At 34.7% G+C, this 21,959-nt stretch overlaps 4 protein-coding genes across 6 annotated transcripts; 1 reads left to right on the top strand and 3 right to left on the bottom strand.

Moving 5' to 3' along the window:
• The first annotated feature begins 159 nt into the window (after window positions 1–159).
• Window positions 160–3,613, top strand: LOC102608487 (non-specific phospholipase C2). Its single transcript, XM_006470490.4, has 4 exons — window positions 160–716; window positions 1,193–1,800; window positions 2,761–2,940; window positions 3,076–3,613. Exons 1-4 carry the CDS (start codon window positions 217–219, stop codon window positions 3,384–3,386), a joined length of 1,599 nt encoding a protein of 532 aa, XP_006470553.2. The 5' UTR covers window positions 160–216; the 3' UTR covers window positions 3,387–3,613.
• On the bottom strand, window positions 3,420–7,902 carry LOC102608000 (hydroxyproline O-arabinosyltransferase NOD3-like). 2 transcript variants are annotated; one of them, XM_006470488.4, is made up of 9 exons: window positions 7,673–7,892; window positions 6,993–7,534; window positions 5,713–5,780; window positions 5,374–5,575; window positions 5,035–5,132; window positions 4,863–4,932; window positions 4,681–4,752; window positions 4,441–4,554; window positions 3,420–3,888 (listed from the first exon to the last, which is right to left on the bottom strand). In XM_006470488.4, the coding sequence occupies exons 2-9, from the start codon at window positions 7,380–7,382 to the stop codon at window positions 3,817–3,819; spliced, it is 1,086 nt and encodes a 361-aa protein (XP_006470551.2). In that variant the 5' UTR covers window positions 7,383–7,534; window positions 7,673–7,892; the 3' UTR covers window positions 3,420–3,816. The 2 variants fall into 2 exon arrangements, with proteins under 2 accessions (XP_006470551.2, XP_006470552.2); XM_006470489.4 differs by lacking the exon at window positions 4,441–4,554 and having other exon boundaries at window positions 7,673–7,902.
• A 6,614-nt stretch (window positions 7,903–14,516) lies between these two features.
• On the bottom strand, window positions 14,517–15,910 carry LOC102608979 (AT-hook motif nuclear-localized protein 17-like). Its single transcript, XM_006470492.4, has one exon. It carries the CDS (start codon window positions 15,636–15,638, stop codon window positions 14,784–14,786), a length of 855 nt encoding a protein of 284 aa, XP_006470555.2. The 5' UTR covers window positions 15,639–15,910; the 3' UTR covers window positions 14,517–14,783.
• A 3,425-nt stretch (window positions 15,911–19,335) lies between these two features.
• LOC102609263 (uncharacterized) lies at window positions 19,336–21,252 on the bottom strand. 2 transcript variants are annotated; one of them, XM_006470493.4, is made up of 2 exons: window positions 19,641–21,252; window positions 19,336–19,555 (listed from the first exon to the last, which is right to left on the bottom strand). In XM_006470493.4, the coding sequence occupies exon 1, from the start codon at window positions 20,941–20,943 to the stop codon at window positions 19,669–19,671; it is 1,275 nt and encodes a 424-aa protein (XP_006470556.2). In that variant the 5' UTR covers window positions 20,944–21,252; the 3' UTR covers window positions 19,336–19,555; window positions 19,641–19,668. The 2 variants fall into 2 exon arrangements, with proteins under 2 accessions (XP_006470556.2, XP_006470557.2); XM_006470494.4 differs by having other exon boundaries at window positions 19,336–19,541.
• Between the last annotated feature and the right edge of the window lie 707 nt (window positions 21,253–21,959).

Genomic DNA, 21,959 nt, shown 5'->3' with positions numbered 1-21,959 from the left:
AAAAGAAAAGAACAAATAATAAGTAAAGATAAAAGTTTGTCACGAGATTGCAAAAAGACAGATGGCATCCTATTTAAGACATAATTGCTTTCTATCTTCTTCTATACACCAAATTTTAAAATATATATATATATATATATATATATATATCAGCTCACGGCACTCACTCTCACATATTCTTGTATTCATATTCACATCCACATTCCTTTCTTCTTCATGCAAAACAAACCCAAAACGCAAAAAAAAATGTTTTCAAAAACGAGCTTTGTTTTCTTAATCTTGTTTTTAATTGTTCGCAACAACAATGTCACCCATGCAGGGAGCCCAATCAAAACCATCGTGGTGCTGGTGATGGAGAACCGTTCGTTCGATCACATGATCGGATGGATGAAGAAGCTCAACCCCGAAATCAACGGCGTTGATGGGTCGGAGTGGAACCCGTTATCCACAACTGATCCCAAGTCCCAGCGTTTCTTCTTCAAGAACCAGGCGCAGTTCGTGGACCCTGATCCGGGCCACTCGTTTCAGGCCATCAGGGAGCAGATATTCGGGTCGAACGACACCTCCTCGGATCATCCGCCGATGAACGGGTTCGCCCAGCAAGCTTTTTCAATGGACCCGTCTTTGAACATGTCCCACAATGTCATGAATGGCTTTGAGCCTGATATGGTTGCTGTTTACAAGACCCTTGTTTCCGAATTTGCTGTCTTTGATAGGTCAGTTAAAAAGTTTCAACTTGCACTCGTTTAACTTGTTTGGGGTAAAATAGTAATTTACTTTTTCAAAGTCTTAAATGTAATTTGATCCGAGTAGTGTCAAAATTTTAACAGAAAAAACTTGTCCAAGCAAGCTGTGAAATGATGAACGTGGCAATTGACATGAAAAAAAGACTAAAAATTTAGTGCTTTCCAGTTACCAACTTTTGAAAGTTTTTGGTAAAATTCTTTAGGAGTCCTTAATAAACAACAAATCATATACATAAAAGTAGTCAATCGTAAGGAGACTCTATTCAGTTTTCTTCTTAATAGTGTATGTTATTTATTAAACAATCAATGATATAAAGTCAAATGCATAAATTTCAATTGATATGGTACTAGCACGTAAGAAATTTTGTAAATTCACAGTGTGTGTATATATATATATATATATTTTTTATGCTCATAATAGTATTCATGAATTATTTATTTATTAGGTGGTTTGCCTCCGTGCCATCATCGACCCAACCAAACCGGCTGTACGTACACTCCGGGACGTCGGCCGGAGCCACGAGCAACATTCCGGCGAAGCTCGCCAAAGGGTACCCGCAGAGAACAATTTTCGAGAACCTCGACGACGCCGGGATTTCCTTCGGAATATACTACCAGAACATTCCGGCCACACTATTCTACCGGAACCTGAGAAAGATCAAGTATTGGGGGAAATTCCATCCGTACGGCACGTCGTTCAAGAAAGATGCGAGGGACGGGAAGCTTCCGGGATACGTTGTGGTGGAGCAGCGGTACACGGACACTAAGAGCGAGCCGGGCAATGACGACCATCCATCGCATGATGTGTACCAAGGACAGGTGTTGGTGAAGGAGGTGTACGAAACCCTGAGGGCCAGCCCGCAGTGGAACGAGACTTTGTTCGTGATCACGTACGATGAGCACGGTGGGTTTTATGATCACGTGACTACGCCCGTCCGTGGGGTGCCCAGCCCCGACGGCATTGTGGGGCCCGAACCGTTTCTCTTTAAGTTTGATCGGTTGGGCGTTCGGGTTCCTACCATTGCGATCTCCCCTTGGATTGAAAAGGGCACCGGTGAGTACACGTGAAACGTTTGTCACCTTTTGTGTGTGTGTGTGTGTGTGTGTGTGTGTTTACATTAATAGAAAAATAATAACTTGTAACAAAATTGTGTAAGATAGGGAAATTAACAATTAAATATAAAGTTATAGTGGCATGAAAATTTTTATCTAAATTGAGATGCTTTTGATTAGTTTAGAGAGTTGTTTAACTGAGGATCAGGATATTATTCGATGTTTATACTGAGCAAACGGCATTTGTCCCATTCTATTTTTAATTAAAGAGCATGATGTTTCCACGTCTAGTATTTTATTTTATTTTTTTTGGGAAATAGATTTGCCAGCATATCTCCAGTAGATGCCCCATTTATGTACGAGTTGTTTGAGTACGTGCAAGTCAAAATCTAAGCCTTCTATTTCCCACTGCTTTTTCAAAAGCTGAAAAGGACTTCCAATCTGTTTTCTTCCTTCTAATAATTTAATGTCAAACCAGTGTAACGAGGAAGCTAACCACCCCCCTCAAAAAAAAAAAAAGTGCTCCCCATTTTTGTCAATTTTCTTAGCCGACATGTAGTAAAGTTGTTTGGGGCATCGTTGGGTAGCTTAATCTGTGTAGCAAAAGTTGCAAGGATAGAGCTTGAAAATTGGAGTTTAGTGAAAAAATACTCTTGGCCCTCCTAGAAGGAGCCCACAAAAAATGGGGGAAAAAATAAAGGACCAAATTGAAAAATTTACTATTTTGATGTAAATTTTACATTTGACCCCCTTAAGTTTTCAGAGTTTACGTTATAACCTAGACAATTTCATGGTTTCTTCATTATGAACCTTACAGCTGGCCCTCGTAGTAGTCTTACTGATTTTATGGTTTCTTGGTCTTCAAACCAAAATCCTCTCTGTTGAGTAATTTTATTTGTTTTTTTAACATTTGAATGGTTTTTGTTTGTTGTTTATTTTTAAAAAAAAAAAAAAATTGCAGTTGTTCATGGGCCCAATGGATCACCATTTGCAACTTCCGAATTCGAACACTCTTCAATTCCAGCGACGGTGAAGAAGTTGTTCAATCTCTCCGCACCTTTTCTAACAAAAAGGGACGCATGGGCTGGAACTTTTGAAGGCATTGTTCAAACTAGAACAGCACCCAGAACTGACTGCCCAGGTTCCTGTTATGCTTCTTTTGTTCTCTCTTTTACTGCTGGACTGTAGCAGATCGGCTGCTTGGCAAAACTTCCGCTTTAGTCTATTTTCATTATTTGTTTGTGCTTTACTTGTTTATTTCTTACATGTATTCTAGAGCAACTCCCAACTCCAACGAAGATCAGGCAGGGAGAGGCCAACGAAAACGCCAAGCTCAGCGAATTCCAACAGGAGCTGATGCAGCTGGCGGCCGTGCTGAAAGGAGATCATGTTTTGACCAGTTTCCCAGACAATATAGGCAAGGATATGACTGTGAAAGAAGGGAAAGAGTACATGGAAGATGCAGTGAAGCGCTTCTTCGACGCGGGGCTTCAAGCATTGAAAATGGGAGTTGATGTGGAACAAATTGTTCAAATGAAGCCCTCCCTCACTACAAGATCACCGAGAACTTCAACCAACACTCCATAACAAAAATGTTGCGCATATAGAGAGACACAGAAATATATAATGTATCCTTAGATGCATAATTTATTTTCTTATAGCAAATATCGATAATGGGATCTCTCCCCATTAATCATTACAAAGTTCTAGAAAATCTAGCATCTAGTAGTAGTTAATTTACAGGTGTAAAACAATCCACGAGCAAAACTCAAGTATACAAGCTGAATGTAAAAGATACGAGAACACAAGATCAAGAGGGGTCTTCATGCACTTTTTATTATTATTATTATTATTATTTTCAATATAACTAGTATCAGTAATCAATAATCCCTAATTTGACTAGCAGATTTCTCTTCTCCACCTATACCTCTTTGTATCACCTGTAATTAGTATCAACAAATCTTTTTCTGGAAAATTCTGGTATCATTAACCGAACAAAAAATTCCACCACCTGATCTCAGCCTCTAGTTATAGTATCCCACCCAGGAATATTAGCAGTTGCCTCGTTCACCATCTTCACAAGTCTCACCTGCAGAAATCATTGGGAACATTAGCTTTCTCATGGTTAAAATGTACATACTCTGGCAGGAGCCAAGGTTCTACAAGTGAGGCAACAAAATATAGAATATTTAGGTTAAAGTACTAGAACTAATACAAAATTTATTGATTTTAACTTTTGGAGAATTAGCAGAACAATGTAATAGAGAACCAACAATAGGGGCTGAATTATGCATTGGCATGACTAGCACAACAGCTTCACTAAGGACGTATTTCGAAGGGACACCTTCAACTGATTAAATATTATTTTACCTGGATCCTAAGTATTTTAATCCGAAACAAAAATGAAGTGTACTCAAATATCATCGTTTGGACATCATTCCCACAAGTTTTACGAATTAGTATCAAATGGTTCCAGTATTTGGTTGGACATACCACACTCTCGGGGGTAAGGAGAGGTGTTTTGGTGGAGGACCATTAAGAAAGATCACTTATCAAAACTCACTTACAAATTAGTACCAGCTAGTTCCAGTATTTGGTTTTCCCAAGTAGCCCCAAAACAAGTAAAATTTACAGGACATACCACACTCTCAGGAACCCCTGGAGGGGGTAAGGAGAGGTTTTTTGGTGGAGGACCGTTAAGAAAAGATCTCTTATCAAAACGCCATTCCCCTATTTTTCCATAAGTCAACTCTCCCTGGATTACAACAACATTGTAATAAGAATTCAGATTATCTTACGTCAAAACAATCAAGAAATAAATAAATAAAAATAGATAGATAGATAGAGAGATTGATAGTGAGAGCGACAGAGATCATTTTACTTTCAAATTGTAGTCACAACCATAAGTGTAATGGAGTATGAACCTCTTCCCAACTTCAGGATCCCACGGTGGCTAAAAAAACACAAGGATGCAATATTATTATAAATGTCTGACATAAGGACACAGTAAACAAACCATACAAAGATCAAAAACCACTATATTGCAATATTAATTTACAAAACCTGTAGCATAAAGTCTTTACGAAGTATGTGCCGCACACCATGCAATGCAGATGCTACAGCATATGCATACCTTAGAGCAACAAGAAATACAAGTAACATAAAATTCCAGATCAACCATCCAAAGATATAGAACTATCAAAAAGAAGGCGAAATTTTCTCAAGGATTACTCACATTTCCAGCACCCATCCAAATTGCTTATCAGTCTCATGGTCATCTTTCATTCGCAAAGAAACATTCAGCCATGTAGGTGAGATCTCCTCCAGCAAATACTGAAAAACATAATTTAGTTTATTCGTGTTAATTTAACAAAATGATGAAAGAGAAAGTAAAGTGGGCAGCCAGACTTAGAATAATGTGCTATTGATAATAGCAAAGCCAAAACTTCATGAAGATCAAAGGTTTTATTTAAAAAGCTCTGAATTTTTCAGAGTAAAGTTAGAAAATTTACAGAAGTTTAATGGTTAGTCAAACAAAATTTTCAGCACTTACTAAAAGCAATATGAGTACTACCTTTTTAATAATTACAGGAGAATTTCCAATTGGATCAACGTTAGTCACTGGACCCATTTCCTCAGGATAGAATTTCCTAATGATTTTCTCATGTTCAGCCGGTTTAATATAGAAAAAGGGGAATCCAGCTGGATGGTTTCCCTGGGCCAAGTTCGGCAAAGGCTTTACAAATATGTGGTCAGGCTCTGCCATTAGGATGTATCTGCATCAGTTACGAAATCCATTGTTTTCAGTTTTAACATACTTGAGAAAAAGGGTACAGATCACAAGTATCAACTGTTGGTTTCACAGAGGATAAGTGGACAAAGAACAAGCACAAATATTAGTTAAGGCACTCACTCTTCCTCAATGGTTGCCTTTTCCAGCCATTGCACAAAGGCCCAGGGTCTATTTAAGACTATATAACCCTGAATAGGTGAGAAAATAAAGTTCAGTTAAGAAAAAAGAAAAAGAACTGATAGGCGTATAGCAAAATCCATGATGTTAACTACAATAAGAAAACAAAGATTTAGTGAGCTCAGTGCATTTATGCATCAGCTGTCTATCAACCATTAGATCTTTAATCACAGAAATGCAACTTAAAAACATATACTAGGACATACATATGCATGCATGCAGGCACATAACTGCAAACGCATGTGCATACACAAAGAAAACCTCTAGTATCATGATTGGTGGAGCACAGGATAATTTTCATTTCAGTTAAGAAAAGCAAAAATTGTAATGAATTTGATATTGGGAAAAAAAACGAAAACTGTAAAGAATTTGGTATTGAGAAAGAGAGATCCTGAACAATTCACCAGAAAGAATTATCAGTGAATCTCGAGTATATGACACCTCTGTGAAATCAGATTGCACATGTTAACTGTAAAATTTTCTCAAAACAGAAAGCTCATCAACTTACAATCACGTGGTGAATGCCAAACCATCTAAAATAGAACCATATGCACCCCAAACTTATTTTGTTTGTTTATTTTAGAGAAATAGAAGGAGTTTTACATATTGTTTGGTTGTACTTTGATGTTATAAATCGCAACACTAATCAATGTATAAAGAGTAGATTGTTGGTTAAATATATATGAATACTTTGTAGTTCAACATAAGACGTGGATGGCACCAAATGTCAAGTCCTGAAACTTCCAACTCACCTAAACTATAGTGATTTTAAATTGAATAATATAGCAGAGGTAATAAGCAAATATCAAAAACTCATTCAAACCATCAAATTAAAGAATAAAAAGCTTATAAGGAAGGCATTCTACATATATGTAGAGTAGTTCTTTTAATGTGAATTTCAAAGATGAGTTGGGGCCAGGGTTTGCATAGAGCCTAAGGAAAATCTTTTTACTTTAGAAAACTAGTAGTAAACATACTCTTTGGGAAACTAGTGGATCCCAGAAACATTGTTTTCTCTATAGGATTCCCTGAGGATTACACTTGTTGGATACGGTAGAACCATCCCCAGGATTAACCAAACACTATATATAAAGTTGAGGAAGAATATAAAGCTTAAAATGGGGCACAAATATACTTATGATGGAGCACATTGAATGATGATGAAAACATAAACAAAATGAAATCAAAAGAAACTGGAATAGCGAAGAATGAAAGAGCCTCACCCGATCAAGACCCTCCGGCAGAGGATCAACAACAAAAGATGGAATCTCATCCATCAAATTGTCAGCCTTTCCTGAATGCAAAATTCTCGTAAACTTCCCCATGTCTGATCTGGGCATGTCTTTTACTTTCTTATACCAATAGTACATGATCCGAGACTGCCATTGGCTATAAATAGCATCAGTTGCCGTAAGGGCAACATGAAATCTCATACCGGAGTTCCCTCCTCCTGTCTTCTCAGGCATCTGAGTTAGGGGATTCAATTTACCAATTTCATCGGCAGCCTTATTTTGTATTACCATTGTTAGCAAATTGTAAGTAGCAAAGAAGAAACCTAGTGCCAAAAGCACCAAAAGAAATGATGACACACCCAAATTTTTTCTCCCAATCATTCTTAACTCCTCACTCAACTAAACCCAATTCAGCAAACTTACAACAAAGAACATTAAACACAATCACTACAAAATACAATCCCATAAACCTAAAAACCCCAATTACAGCAAGCAAGCACCACACCTTTTTAACCATACAAGGATATATAAACCTGCAATACAATTACAAAAACCAACAGTGTCAGTCAATATATAAACTTAACATAAAGCATAAACTCTAACAAAATTTCTGATAAGTTCAAGAAAATACAGGAGCCAAAGGCTAAATATGAATCAAAATTTCACGTTACCTGCATTAAAACAAAGATACCCAGATCTCATTCACTGCCCAGAAAGAAGAAATAAGCAAATGGGCACATATAAAATGAGAAAATACCATCCCTATGAATCAAGCAAAGTCCAAAGACTTGTGGAGGGTTGACAATTTGCAGCAGACTTTTTACACCACATAAACATTTGTAACATTATGAAAAAGGGAAAAAAAACGATGTTTTGGTATTAATATTTATCCTCTAATATTTATTATTACCAACAGAAGTTTTAGTTAAGTTGGAGGCTGATCTGGCCTTTTGTCCCCAGCCAACCAATTGCATGTGAAAATGCACGAGTGGATTTGTCTTTGCTTCTATCTGATAGGTTTAGCGAGTATCCAATACAACCACAAGTACAGTAACGGAAAATGCCATTCAGTTAATACGTTTGTGCAGTTTCTGAAACGTTGCCCTTTTATTCGTTAATGTAGAAATCAAGAGTAACTGACAATTATTCTTCATATTTGATACCTTTTTTCTTTTTTTTTAAGTAATGTTTTCTAAATAAAATCATAAACTACTATTTATTATTTTACTAACGGAAAAAAAAAACGTAAATTGTCTGATTGTGGATTTTATTATACATAACGTAAATTAGAATAAAGGGTAGCTCCATTAACAAACTGTGCGTGAGTGAGAGCGTGTACACAAAAATGTTCCCCCCCCCCCCCCCCCAAAAAAAAAGAAAAAAGAAAACGCCATGTGCATTGTTGCATTTGCATTTACACAGCCCATTAAGTTGCAGTAAGGAGCAAACTGTCCTACAAATTCTAAAAACCACAATTATAGATTATATATATATATATATATATATATTGAGAAACTGAGGGTAAAAGAGTATTTCTTAGAATCCAAATGACAAAATTATTTTTTAATCTGATGATGATGATGATGATGATGATAAATATCAAATAAAATGAGAATTGAGTGCTTAGTTGATGATTTTGTGGTAAATATTAAATTAATGGTGTTAGAATTAGAGTACTTTATTCTCACAGCCGATTCAGCATAAATGGTTTTGAATTGGAGTACTTAGAAACAACATATTATTATTTATTATATTATATATTAATTAGGATACCAGTAGAAGCAAACACAACACACCAAGTGTCGTTTATTTTGATGACATTATTAAGGAGGTGGGGGTTTGTTTCGCCCCTGATATTCAGAGATTCTTCCACTCAACTTTGGGGCGGCCATTGTGCATGCCGCTGCCAAAATGATCATCGCGGCTCTCGTACTGCATCCCCATCATTCTCCCATCGGCAGCAGCAGGACCTGCACCGTGGTTGTTCATCATCATCATCATCATCATCATGTGATGATCATCATGATACGGCGACATACGGCCCCCAGCTGAGGCATGACCGCTGTAGCCGCCATTTTGGTGGTGGTACTGGTGCTGCTGCTGCTGCTGCTGCATGTTTTGATACGGATACCTGTTATGATGAGTGAACGCCACGTGCTGCTTCATGTGATTGTGATGACCAGGTGGCGTCATCTGCATGCTCGAGTAGTACTCATGATCCATGGCGCAGCTCTCCTCGTACGCGGCATGGCGCCTAGGGCCATAGCTCATCATCTTGTCAAGCATCCTTGCTAGCTTCTTGCTAATTAGTTCTTGAAATTAAGCTCTGAATGAATTTTCAGTTCGTGGTGGGTTGCTTAAATAGGCAATTTTCATATCAGATGAGAAAGCATCTAATGCCCACAACAGGGCCATTGCTCGAATTTTTTTGATAACTTTTTTCTCCCCCCCTTTTTTGGCTGTCTTGTAAATTATTTCTCTATATATATACATGAGTGGTACCGAAAGCAGAATTTGTTCTCCCAATTGTTATCTTAATATATAAAAGCATAATCTCTTTGGTTCACCACTTAAAATATATAAGGCTCGACCAGTTTATCATAAACAAAGACAAAATTGAACAAAATGAGAATTAATAAAATGAGTAGTGCTGCACGTCCTAAATATCGAGAAATTCTATAATAAAACAGATGTAATACAATCAATTGAAGCATGCATGACATGCGTAATTGAATTTAATGTAACCACTATTTACAAGATGATATTTCAAAATAAACGTACATATGTCATAAAATCATTTGCATGGCGTATAATTGACATGGTACTTCTGATGCATTGTAGAATTTCTCTAAATTATTTATCTAAAAAATTATCTTAAATGAAATGACATTAAGTGATTGGTCAGGATAATACAATTAATTGGCTTAGATTTTATAAAGAATTATCAATCAATCAATGAATGACGTATCATTTGAGATGTTTATCATTGCTCTTAATAAATTAACTCATAAAATATGGACCGGACGTCTGGACTGGACAAATGACAATTTGGGCCGGCTTGATTAATCTACGTGAAGGGAACTTAGCCCAATCTCTTAATTTCTTTTTGAAAAAATAAAATGGAGGGGGAACTGAGAAACGGAAGATTGCAAAAAAAAATGGCATTTGATGGAGGGAAAATTCGAAGAAAGAACAAGTGACGTTCAGATTTTAAAATGAGGGCCATAAAGAGACCAATGGACCGAGAACATCAAAATATTTAAAAAAAAAAGAAGTCTATATGAGAAGAGAAGTAGTGTGTCGTACACTACGACTAATTAATATATACGAAGGCATGCGATGGTACAGGAAGAGCGAGCAGCAACTCTTTTTCTTTACTTTCCTTTGCATTGGAGAATGTCAACAAACAAACATTAGGGGCCCCCACTCAGTACTCGTTAACAAGACGCCCGTCCCGTACGATACTTAACGCCGATGAAAAAGAAAGGAGCTGCTGAAGTCTGAACAATCGCTGCCAAAAGACTTGCACTGATTCTCTCTCTTGAGTCTTGACCGCCTGCAAAACCATTGCAATTCCCAAAGCATTCGTTTCTTTTTCCACTCTCATCTTTCTTAAATAAAAAAAAAGGATTATTGTCGTTTTTTTATTAAAGTTATTCTGACACATCATGTTTAATGAAGTTAAGAGTGGGCTAACTGGGCGCAGCTTGGGTTAGCTTTTTGGAAAAAAAAAAAAAATTATAATTTATGAATTTATCTTCATTAATACTTATAAAAATATAAAAATAAATGTAATAGCCCATCCTAAAATATAGTGTTCGCTTTGTCATTGATCATGTCAGTACCATAATTTGATAAAAATATAATTTTACGATCAAACGTTTAAATTGTTAATATTTTCTCACCATTTTATTAATTAAATAAAAATTATACTGACATCATAAGGGTATTTTGGACATCTCATGCAAAGCCAAAACGTTATATTTTGCAATGGTAAAAAAACAAGCAATTTGGACATGAAAGCCTTAGAAATTGAAATCAACCCCCCTCTCTCTCGTTTCTTGTTCCATCCCCGCCCTCTCTCGCTCGTCACTGACCCATATCTCTCTCACTCTCGCAGCAATGTCGTCTTTTGGAGGTAATTTTGTAATTAAATTGTCTTTTGTTGTTCTTCCTTTTTAAAGGGTAAAATCGTCTTGTTGTCTTTTGGGGTAATTTTATAATTAAATCGTCTTTTGTTGTTCTTCCTTTTTTAAATGGTAAAATCGTCTTTTACGCTCCAGGGGTAAAATTGACTTTTTTTCGTTAAATATTAATTGAGTTTTAACGGAATAGTAGAAAAATGTTAACAATTTAAATGTTTGTTAGTAAAATGATGTTTTTACCAAACCGTGGTACTGACATGATGTGTCAAAATAATTTTGGTGGGAAAATGATAATATCACTTTTAAAAAAAATGCAAAATGCGCTTCATTTCTAAAATCAATATCAATGCTACAAACTCCATCATTGATTTATGAGACTGAACCTCGTGGTAGAGTGATAGTGTTACGCGGTATTTATCAGATTAATTATAGAATTTTATCACATGCTCGCTACATCATCTTTATTAATCAACAAATCTAATACAAGTTATTTTTTTAGAAAAGGAAAAAGGAAAGAAATTGCTTAGAATGACATAGAACTGTCGTACCAAGAGTTTTACCCAATATTGTAGGCCATAATTAGGGTCATTACATTGTGTTTCGGATTATGAGTACTACTCGAGCATGTAATGCATATAATAAATTGATATAAGTTTAGCACTTCATATTAAAAATATAACATCCCAAAGTATATTAAAAACGATGCTTCAAATAATGTGTATCATATATATCTATTTAGTGCTTTATACTATGAATGTAAACAACCCAAAAGTATATTGAAACTTATGCGTTAAACAATGTGTAGAGTAAGATGATATCGTTATTTTTTTATGAAAATATTACATTTTAACATAAGTTTTCAATATCACATCATGGTATTTTGATATTATATTTTGAAATCTATAATATGTAACAAATTTTGGGTGGAGTCCATAAATTTAAAAATGAGGAATGAGAATCTCATTCTCATATAGAGGATGAGAATGGAGACCAAATTGACATTTTTATCTTTAAATAAAATCAAAATTTTTTTTTACGTCATTTAGATATTAATTATTATTATTATTACTACTATTTATTATTAGTATAATAATAAAACAATAATAATTTTTTAATTAAATAATAATAATAACAACAACAAAACCACAGCAATAATAAAAATATTTAATATCATAATAATAGTTGTCATTATTTTATTATATTATTATACTAATAGTTGAAATAATGATAATGATATATAAAGTAAAAATATTTACTCTCTATTCTGTTAACGAGCAATAATTAGGAGTATTTCAATAACAATTTATTTTGATCATAAGATAAATGTAAATATATTAATAAAAGAGTGGGACTATTGGTACCTCCCTAAATATCTCTTAACACCCCTTTTCTTAATTAACCCCATTAAAATATTTTAAAAATTATATAATTCTTTTAACACCTCCATTAATAACAAAAATATCCTTAATTAAAACTTATTGTGTAAACCCCATTCTTTAATTTTTATTATTAAACCTCATTGCAACAATGAGGTCTCTTACATTTAAAAGAAAAAATAATGGGTTTTTATTTTCTCTATTGTAGCTATCGGTGGTGAATTCTTTACCCGAAAATTAAAGAAAAAAAACAACATTTTTAATTTCTAAAATGTTGGATTTATAAGGGAAAAAAATATTTTAACTTTTGATTGGAGGTTTAATTAGAAATTATCCTATTATATAATTTTAATAAAAATTAAAATTATAAAATAATTAAAGAGATTTTAAGAGGTATTTAGAAAGGTGCCAATAGTCATACTCTTCATAAAAATTCAACTAATTTAAATTTCGTTTTCAAACATACTCTAATTTCTATAAAATATTTCCAAGTTTCACCAATGATATTATGAGATAAAGTAACTGCAACCGGATGCAAGTGAAAGTCGCTTTTACTTAACTTTTTTTTACTTTTGGCAAGTGAAAATGACAATCCCAATAAGTAACGGACACGTTGATAATTAAAAACTTTGAATTTATCAGACTTTCGCGTGCCCCAACTTGGGCTAAAAGCAGCGACTTCTTCTCAGTTCTCAGTTCTCATCAGTGATTTTTAACCAGTCCAGTACACACTGACTAACAACTTTTATCATCCAGATACGATAAAGGGGGAGATTCAAATTGTTTCTTCTCTCCCTTCTCAGCTGCTTTTTTTTTTTTTTTTCTCTGGTTTTGTCTGATGGGTGGTCTCTGTCTTCTTGGCTTGCCTTTCTTGAAAGACGACGAAAAGGTAATGAATAAGAGAGAGTGTGTGAGTTGGGAGGGGGATTTTCATTTTTGAAACTGAAACCACGTACTACTACTGCTACACACATAGCTTGTTTGCTGACCATTTTGACTGGATTTTGGACTACTGCGTCTGCGTTTGTGTCTTTAATTACAACTATCCCAATCAAGGTGGGCCGCAAGATTTAGGAAACTGACAGATGCTTCCCTTCCCTTCTTAACTTAAGGTCACACTGTCATACCGTGTCATTGCTTATTAAAAATTTCACCATTAAACTGTTTAATAAATATTAATTCTTAAATATTTTATATAAATTATTATAATTTTTAAGACTTAAATTAGTCTCGTTTTATACTATTATGCGATAAAAAAATTCATAATATTTGTATTATTTCATCAAAATAAATATTTAAAAAATTATATTTATTATATAATATTAATTATAATTTTATAATTAAACAAAACCTTATTTTCGTAAATTTATAGATTGTTCTGTTGACAAAAAATAAAAATAAGAGAATAATAAACTTATGTAACATATAATTAATAATGTACTCTAACGATGTAAAACAAAGCATGACATTATTTGTGCACGTCACTGCCCGATTGTTGCAATATATATAAGTATTTAAAAATTATATATATATTTTTTAAACAACGGTTATAGTGGAGTTGTTTTATCGTAGAATATTGATGATAACCGTTCGTTAAATTATAATAGTAAGTACAAATCTTTATAATCATACAATTATCATCAATGCTCTAATGTATAGCAAACTCGGCAGCTCTTTTATCATTTATCTTACCAAAGAATCCAAGGTGAGTCTTCTATTAATTCACAAATGCAATACATGTGATGTGAGAGGGGTTTGTTTACAAAAAGACAAGAAAAAGAAAATGAAGATTGAAGAACCAACTCATCGGATTCAGAAACGCAGTGCATTTCCCAGTAAGAGTGAGTCAAAACACAAGTCGTCTTCAATGGTTGAAAGCTCACTCGGACTCATCTGGGATTTGCTTTGGGGATTGTAATGGGACCTTCCCGAGGAAGTTAATTTTTTCTAACTGACATTTTTGCCCCTTTATGAAACAAAACAAAACATACATACAACAGAAGCTCGCATCATATCATATTCATATTTATTCATCAACATAACTAAAGCAGTTTAATTAATTAATTAAGTTTAACTAACACTAACATACTGATTAAGAATTCAAACAGAAAGTTTTGATGATACTCTATTACTCTTGACTAAAAACCTAATTAAGCTAAGCAATAAGGACAGTACGGCAGGGGCAAAAAAAAAAGAAAAAAGAAGAACATAATATGATCTCCCTGTCATCTTCTTCTTCCTCATCATCATCATCATCATCTCTAGTAATTAGGGTTAGGTGGACGAGAAGGTGGGGCCCAATGCATTACGTGATGATGATCGGGAGGTATCTGGCAACTGAGAGGTGTAGGATTACCGGCAACAGCAGCAACACCATAAACAGGCATGGTCTTGCCCGCACTAGAACAAGACTCGGTTGCTGCGCTTGCACCAACGATATTAGGCTTAGTCTCAGCATCTACCTGATTATCACCTTCATCGGATGAAATGGGCAGGCTGTGAACCAAAGGGTTGAGGAATGTAGCTGCCACCACCACCACCTTACTCGCCGCCGTCACCTTTCCGGCCACTATGCCTCCGAACACCTGCCCCTGTGCCCCGGCGAGTGTGACGCCAAACGAAGAAGGAGAAGAAGATGATGAAGAATCGTAAAACGAGCCGGAGAGCGAGAGAAGGTGGAAGGGGCCGTGAAGAGAGAGGGAATGCGCGTGAGAGATGGGCTGGCGAAGGGTGACGTGAGAGACGGAGCCGGAGGCGCTGACGAGGGAAATGCCCGCGTGGTTCCTACGCGCGAAGGTGATGACACTGTCGATGATATCGGCTCCAGCGGATATCTCGAGGATGACGGGCTTCATGGCCGACGAGTCGGTTATGTCTCTGGTTATTACGACGGGTGGCTTGGGCTTGTTCTTGGAACCCGGAGGCCTTCCTCTAGGCTTACGCGTCGCGATTTCAGGCGTTGATGATGATTCGATCACCATCAGCTGCTGATGGTTGTGGTGGTGGTGGTGATGAGAGTTTTTGTTTTTCTTAGAGGATGAAGCAGGGGGAGGGCTGTGTTGGTCGGAGGAGGAGGAGGAGTCATCAGCAGCAGCGGCATGGGCATAGTCCGCCATTGCTGGGGCAGCTGTAAAAATTAATATAATAGAGAAATAGACTGTATAATGAGTTAATTTCTGGGGCTTTTTATTCTTAAATTATAAAATACTGGGAAGGATTGGGTCCCACACAGCTGATACACCGTGGGACCCACACAATGAGATGAAACATCCCAAAGCGACAGACAATTTTTCTTTGAAGTTGAGGCATGAGAAGTTATGTACGTTACATTAACATCAATCTATGGGTAGAGAGATTGATAATTAATTATACACAGTTGTGAGTGGATTGAGGTGCCATTGCTTTTGTAAGTAGGCTTACTAGTGTGATGGGAAATTGAGTTGATTTAATCGCATATTTATATTATAAATTTTTTTTAATATCTTTATTATAAAAAAATGTATTAATTTACATTTGAGCTCTTTTGTTATGGTTTATAATTTCGTCTGTCTAAATTAGACTATTTAGTGTATACCCTCTGTTTTGGGCATATCAAATTTTACAAAATGTTCTCCAGTTAGAGGATCCAAACATGGTGTTTTTGTGTGAGACTAAGATATAAATGGTAGCTTAAATGGAAAGTTTTACTCGGTGGCAGGGTTTTTCTAGATGTTTTATATATATATATATATAAAGAAAGTAAACCTTTTATTAATTCACATTAGTGAAAACATTTGATATTTGTTGGTAGAAACTCCAGTCATACAACAAGACAATTGTGTCCTAAAGTTAATTTAGCTAAGGAATGACATAATTTAAAGATGCACTGACATTTTACATGTTGAAAATCTTTGTGTTACTTTGGATTTTTGAAATTATCCACAAAATTTTTTATTTGCTACCCTGTTTGTTGTTTACTAAGCTTGCAACATTTTGGCAATTAGTTTCTATGGCTTTAAATTAGAACTATGTATTTCTGGCCACCTGAAAACCCCATTTTATAGCTTCAACTGCTGCATATTTAACATCTTCACCAAGTTGAGTTTGCTGAATTGTTGCAGCTATTATTTTGTTAGTTGAGTCCCTAATTACAACTCCCAAGCTTGCTATAGTCTCGTCACATCTAATGGCTGCACCTACACGAACCTTGACAACATGAACAGAGAGGGGACTCCACTTTTGATGCATCTTAGATAGATTCTTCTCTGTAAAACTTTATCCAAATTTCTTAAGTATCTTAAAGGCATCCATCACTAGTTCTGCCTTTGCAACACTTTCCACATAGTAGAAACTTTTCTTATAAAAAATCTACATCATAAAACACAAAATCCAACAAAATAAAATTAACAAACGCAGATTTGTAAATCTGGGTAGAGAAATAATAACAAACCACCTCATATTTCTAAATCTAAGTGAAATAACAAAACCACTACAAATCTGAGTAGAGAAAATAAACAAAGAAAATTAAAAAATAAGGTTTCGCTGGAAAACCAACTCATAGAGTTGATTTTTCAACGAAAGAAGAGTTGAAATGCTTATGGATGTTCATAAGGACTTGTTATTTTAGGTTTTTCTAGATGTTTAGTTGTAGCAAGAATATGATTGAGTTTTTTTTTTTCAACTATCAATTAATTATCATATAAACATGAGCAAAAAATTATTTTTTAAAAAAATAGACGCGTGAATAAAATATAACACGTAGAAGATGAGAACATTCCATTAATTTCTTATTGATAGAAAGAAGATATTCACGCTCACTCTTTCTATATATGTACTTCATATTTAGTTTAAAGTTTAGAATCTTAATTTGAATCATTATAAATAAGGGAGACTCAAACCCTCTACCAAGACAATGAATGCAAGTAATTTACCCAAAAAAAAAAAAAACACTAAGTGATTTTATTTAGCTTCATATTTGTTTTTAAATGTAATTTTATTAGAAGGGGCGTCTTACAAGGATAACGATGGGTGTTGTTGATAGGAGCACTCTTAAACATCGATTAATCAAATGTCAATTGGGCTGGGCTTGTGGGATTGGGCTTTGGTGCAAAAACAGTTCAAGACAACCAATGATTTTAATTTTTTTGGGGACAAATTAATTTAAAAAAAAAAAAATTAAAACGATATCCTGATACACGTCCATATTCCGTTATGAATTATCAATCGAGGTTGAATTTAGTACCCAACTCCGACCCATTTTGAATGGGTCCTAAAAGAATTGACCAAAACCCTTAAATCCAAACACGCACAGCATTAGCGCGCCTCATTACATATTCATGAAATCTTCAGTTTAGTTTCATATCATAAAATTTTTTCACTTGGGGGAAGCACCAACTTGATGAGAGATTCTTTCTTTCAATCATCAGATTCCAATATCTCTTAACGCATTTTATGTTATATATTATGAACGAATTCAATAAAAAGGTTACCATAATGTTTTATAGTCTAAATTACATTTGTATTGCCACATGCATGGCAAATGTTTTATAGTCTAAATTACATTTGTATACGTTAAATTTCCAGTAAGAGAACTCTTACTAACTAGATGCTTGAATTTTTGTCTTTTTTTTTTTCAAATGTTTATATGAATATTTTTATAAAAACTTACACCAGCTATCTTAAATAGGTGGCGACCCATAATTCTTAATCTAATTGGAAAATAAAAGAAATAATGAGAATATTAAAATTGACTGAGAAGAATAACATCACGTACACACCACGCTTGTTAAATTACCAAACAAGTACCTTTACCAAATTTTTAACAGGTAATTTTCATGTAGTCCTAGTTCTATCAAACATCTCATCGTATTTTATTATATATAAATTAATTATTTCAAAATCTCGTTTGAAAATAGATTTTCCAAGAATCGATCAGACGCGACACCAAACACAGCCAAAATTATATAAGAACACAGGTGATTGCTTAGGATTCTACTGGAAGCACCTTCTCGTTTAAGTGCTTTTGCATGAAACAAATGTTTCCATTTTCAAAGACGCGTATCACTTATTGTGCTGAAATTGGTTTAATTACCCCACCACAGAGACAATGATATCCACCAGAAAAATTAGTGGGGTTCCAAAAAGAAGTTGGCCATGATTGTCAACCTTCTATCATCCCACAATGCACATTTTTTTCCTTCTCCATTAGGGAAAAAAAGAAAAAAAAATTCTTTCCATAATATCATCTTATATTTCTTGCATGAATATATCAATCAATTAGTTTCCTTATATATAATTTGATTGGTGAGCTTTTTTGACTGGAAAACTACAAGGGAAAAGTGTGAATTCAATTTTTAGATTGGAACCAAGAAATAAAGCTAGTGGGGAGAACTCTTCTGATACATTTTCTTTGAGGATAGCATTTTGAGCTGGTATAGCAAATTTGTGGACTCTAATAAGAATGTTTATATTTAAATTTCCTATAAATCTAATATCTTAGCCCCAATAGACACCTTTAATTAGGAGAAGTCCAAGACAGACAGATAAAAATTGGTATTTAAAAAAAAAAGTTTTAAAGGCCATTTGCTTTGTGCTTTTTCTTTTTGTTATCTTTCATCATTTGGGGACAGAAAGAGGATTGAAAATGGTGCCAATAACTGTAGATATTGATTAAAACGCAATAGGTGCAATCCTGATCACCCAGCAGGCCAAAAGGAACCTTTAAAAGGTAAGCAAGAAACCAAGAATTTGAAAATGAAATTGATAATTTCTCCACTTAATTACATTCTTATCTTGAATCCCAATTCTAAACAGAGATATTAAAATACACCAAAGTCAACAAAGCACCTTGATTAATAATTGGAATAAACTTTTACAAAACACTGAGCTAGCTTAAGTTGCAACCCTTTCCCCACACAGACAACTTTAATTTATTCACTGTTATGTCAAATTGAACAGCTGACAATTCACTGTTATGTCAAATTGAACAGCTGACAAATTTCCTAAATGCCTCAAAAGCTACAACCACATTGCCATGGGATCTGCAACAACATGACTGAATTGAAAAAAAATCCATCTTCATGCATGGTATTTTATATAGAACATATTAAACAAGATTAATCCAATTAAAAATATGTTACCAGAAGCAATTAGCCCGCTAGGTAGCAATCAGAAGAATGCCCGGCTGCCATAGAACACCCGTGATCCATCCTTTTTCTTCTTCTGATCGAGCCCAATCTTATTGCTGTTATTTTGAATCACATCACCGTGGTGATCATCTTCGCAATCCGGTTTGTGATGATCAAGATCCATTGGTAGCTTCATTTTAGCCAAAGATTCCGTAAACTGTTGCATACTTCTCATGTACATGTCCACAATTTGCTGCTGCATGGCTGACTGCTCTGCCTCGAGATTTATTGTCCCCATAGGAGCTGAAAACACTTGATGACGATGACCAAATTTAGCAGCGGGATCAATAATATTGTTTTCTAATCCCTTCTTGTTGCTTTTTTCTTCTTCTTTTTCTTTGTGTTTTTGGTCTTTGGCTTCAGATTCCTTTCTTGAAGTTGGAGTGTCCGGACAGGTTCCTGAGCTCGGAATATTAGCATCACTTAGACCCAATTGATTCTTTTTCGGAACCGAATCAGCCGATGAGTTTCTATCATCACTCAAGCTAGTGGTGGTTGAACTCAAGAAACCTGAATTCTGAATGCTATTGCTACCATTTGGTGAATTTATTGCCGTCATTTCATAATCATTATCAACAAGCTGAGGCAGAGGAGGAGGAGGAGGAGGAGAAGTGCCGAGATGAAGAAATGATGCAGCAGCAGTACCGTCAAAGTACTCAGAAACCATCTGCTGATTCTCTCTGACAACTTTGATGTCAGGAAACTCAATTCTTGAATACTCAACAGGGTCCAAAAGCGCTGCGGCTTCTGAGATCTTTGATCTGTCAAGCAATACAACTTCTGAAGATATTGAAGAGTTAATGTTACTGGTGGGTGGATTAAGAGTCAGAGGAGTGTTCACAGAGAGAGATAGCTTGACAGTGCCAGCAGGGGAATGAAAGAGATCGGTGGAAGAGAGATTGTAATCTTGAGTAACAACTTTTCCATTGCCAACAACTTGTGAAATTGGCACCAAAGCAAATCCAAGAAGCTGATCTTCCATGTAGTTTCTAGCTCTGCTAAGCATCCAGATTTCACATTTCAGAACGGCGCCGTCGAGTTGATTGATTTTGATGATCAGTTTCTCATTGAACTCAGGGTTCTTGCCACCTCCATTGATGACTTGGGTTGAGTGAGTCTCGTCAGGATTGTAGGTGAGAGAGAATTTTGCATACACGTCTTGGTTGTCGTAGATACAAATGTTGTGAATATTTCTCGCATGATGAACGAAGATTTCAAGAATCCCGGAAAATTCAGAGTCGTTGAAAGAATCCATCTCAAGAAAGTTGATTCAAAGAGGAGGAAAATAGGATTTTGAGAGAGCTAGTGTTTGTTTATTATTATGATCAATTGTATCACTTTCAAATTGTGGGTTGTTGGGTAAGTTAACAAAATCATTCCATGAATTCAAGGTAAAGATTGGCTCACAATGGAATAGAAGAGGTGGGTTTTGTGGTAGGTAAGAATGAAAAGGGTTAAACAAAAATAGAAAAGAATCAAAGAAGAAGAAGAAATTGATAATGGTGATGATGATGTTATGTGTTTTTTTTTTCTACCTTTTATCCATGCTGTCATTTTACTATTGGACATCTTTCATACTCATTTTTAACACTTATTGGAGACAGTTTAAGATTGCAGTGATTAAAGAAATAAATTATTTCTGCAGTGTGGATAAAACAACTTATTGATTAAAAGAGTAGATTGGTATTTAAAAATTTTGCTGTTAAGTTTTAAAAAAAATACATTAGTTTAATAAATTTTATTACGAAAGTTTTATTTTATTATATATTGATCAAATAAACATAAATTTAAATTGCATTTTATTATATAATTATCTTATTTATGAAAAAATATATATAATTATCTTTTTATTAATATTTTAATGTTAAAATAAAAATTTCAAACAGTTATGATAACTTGTTTAATAAGCTACTTATAAAAAAATAATTCATTTCCTACTGCAATAAAAATGAAAAAACATGTGCAGCTTTTAAGACATTTCCTAGACACCAATTTTGTCAAAATTTATAAAATAAGTTGTTGATAGCATTTTAACGTCAATCTTAACTGGGGATAAAAGATTTTGTCCAGCATTAGAAATAAATTATTGGAAAATCCAAAAGTAAATAAACAGACAGGTGAAAATTTTTGTTATGAACAAATAGTATTACTGTGAAATTTAAGTAGAAACTAAAATTAACTTCTTTATGAAAGATACCCATCTATTGTAAAATTATTTTGTCTCTCTTTTGGGGTGGGTGGGTGAGGGATAGAGATTTATGGGGCGATTAC

This window comes from Citrus sinensis, chromosome 2, assembly GCF_022201045.2.
Source record: "Citrus sinensis cultivar Valencia sweet orange chromosome 2, DVS_A1.0, whole genome shotgun sequence".
NCBI lineage: Eukaryota > Viridiplantae > Streptophyta > Magnoliopsida > Sapindales > Rutaceae > Citrus > Citrus sinensis.
This window is presented reverse-complemented; position numbering and strand designations above follow the sequence as displayed.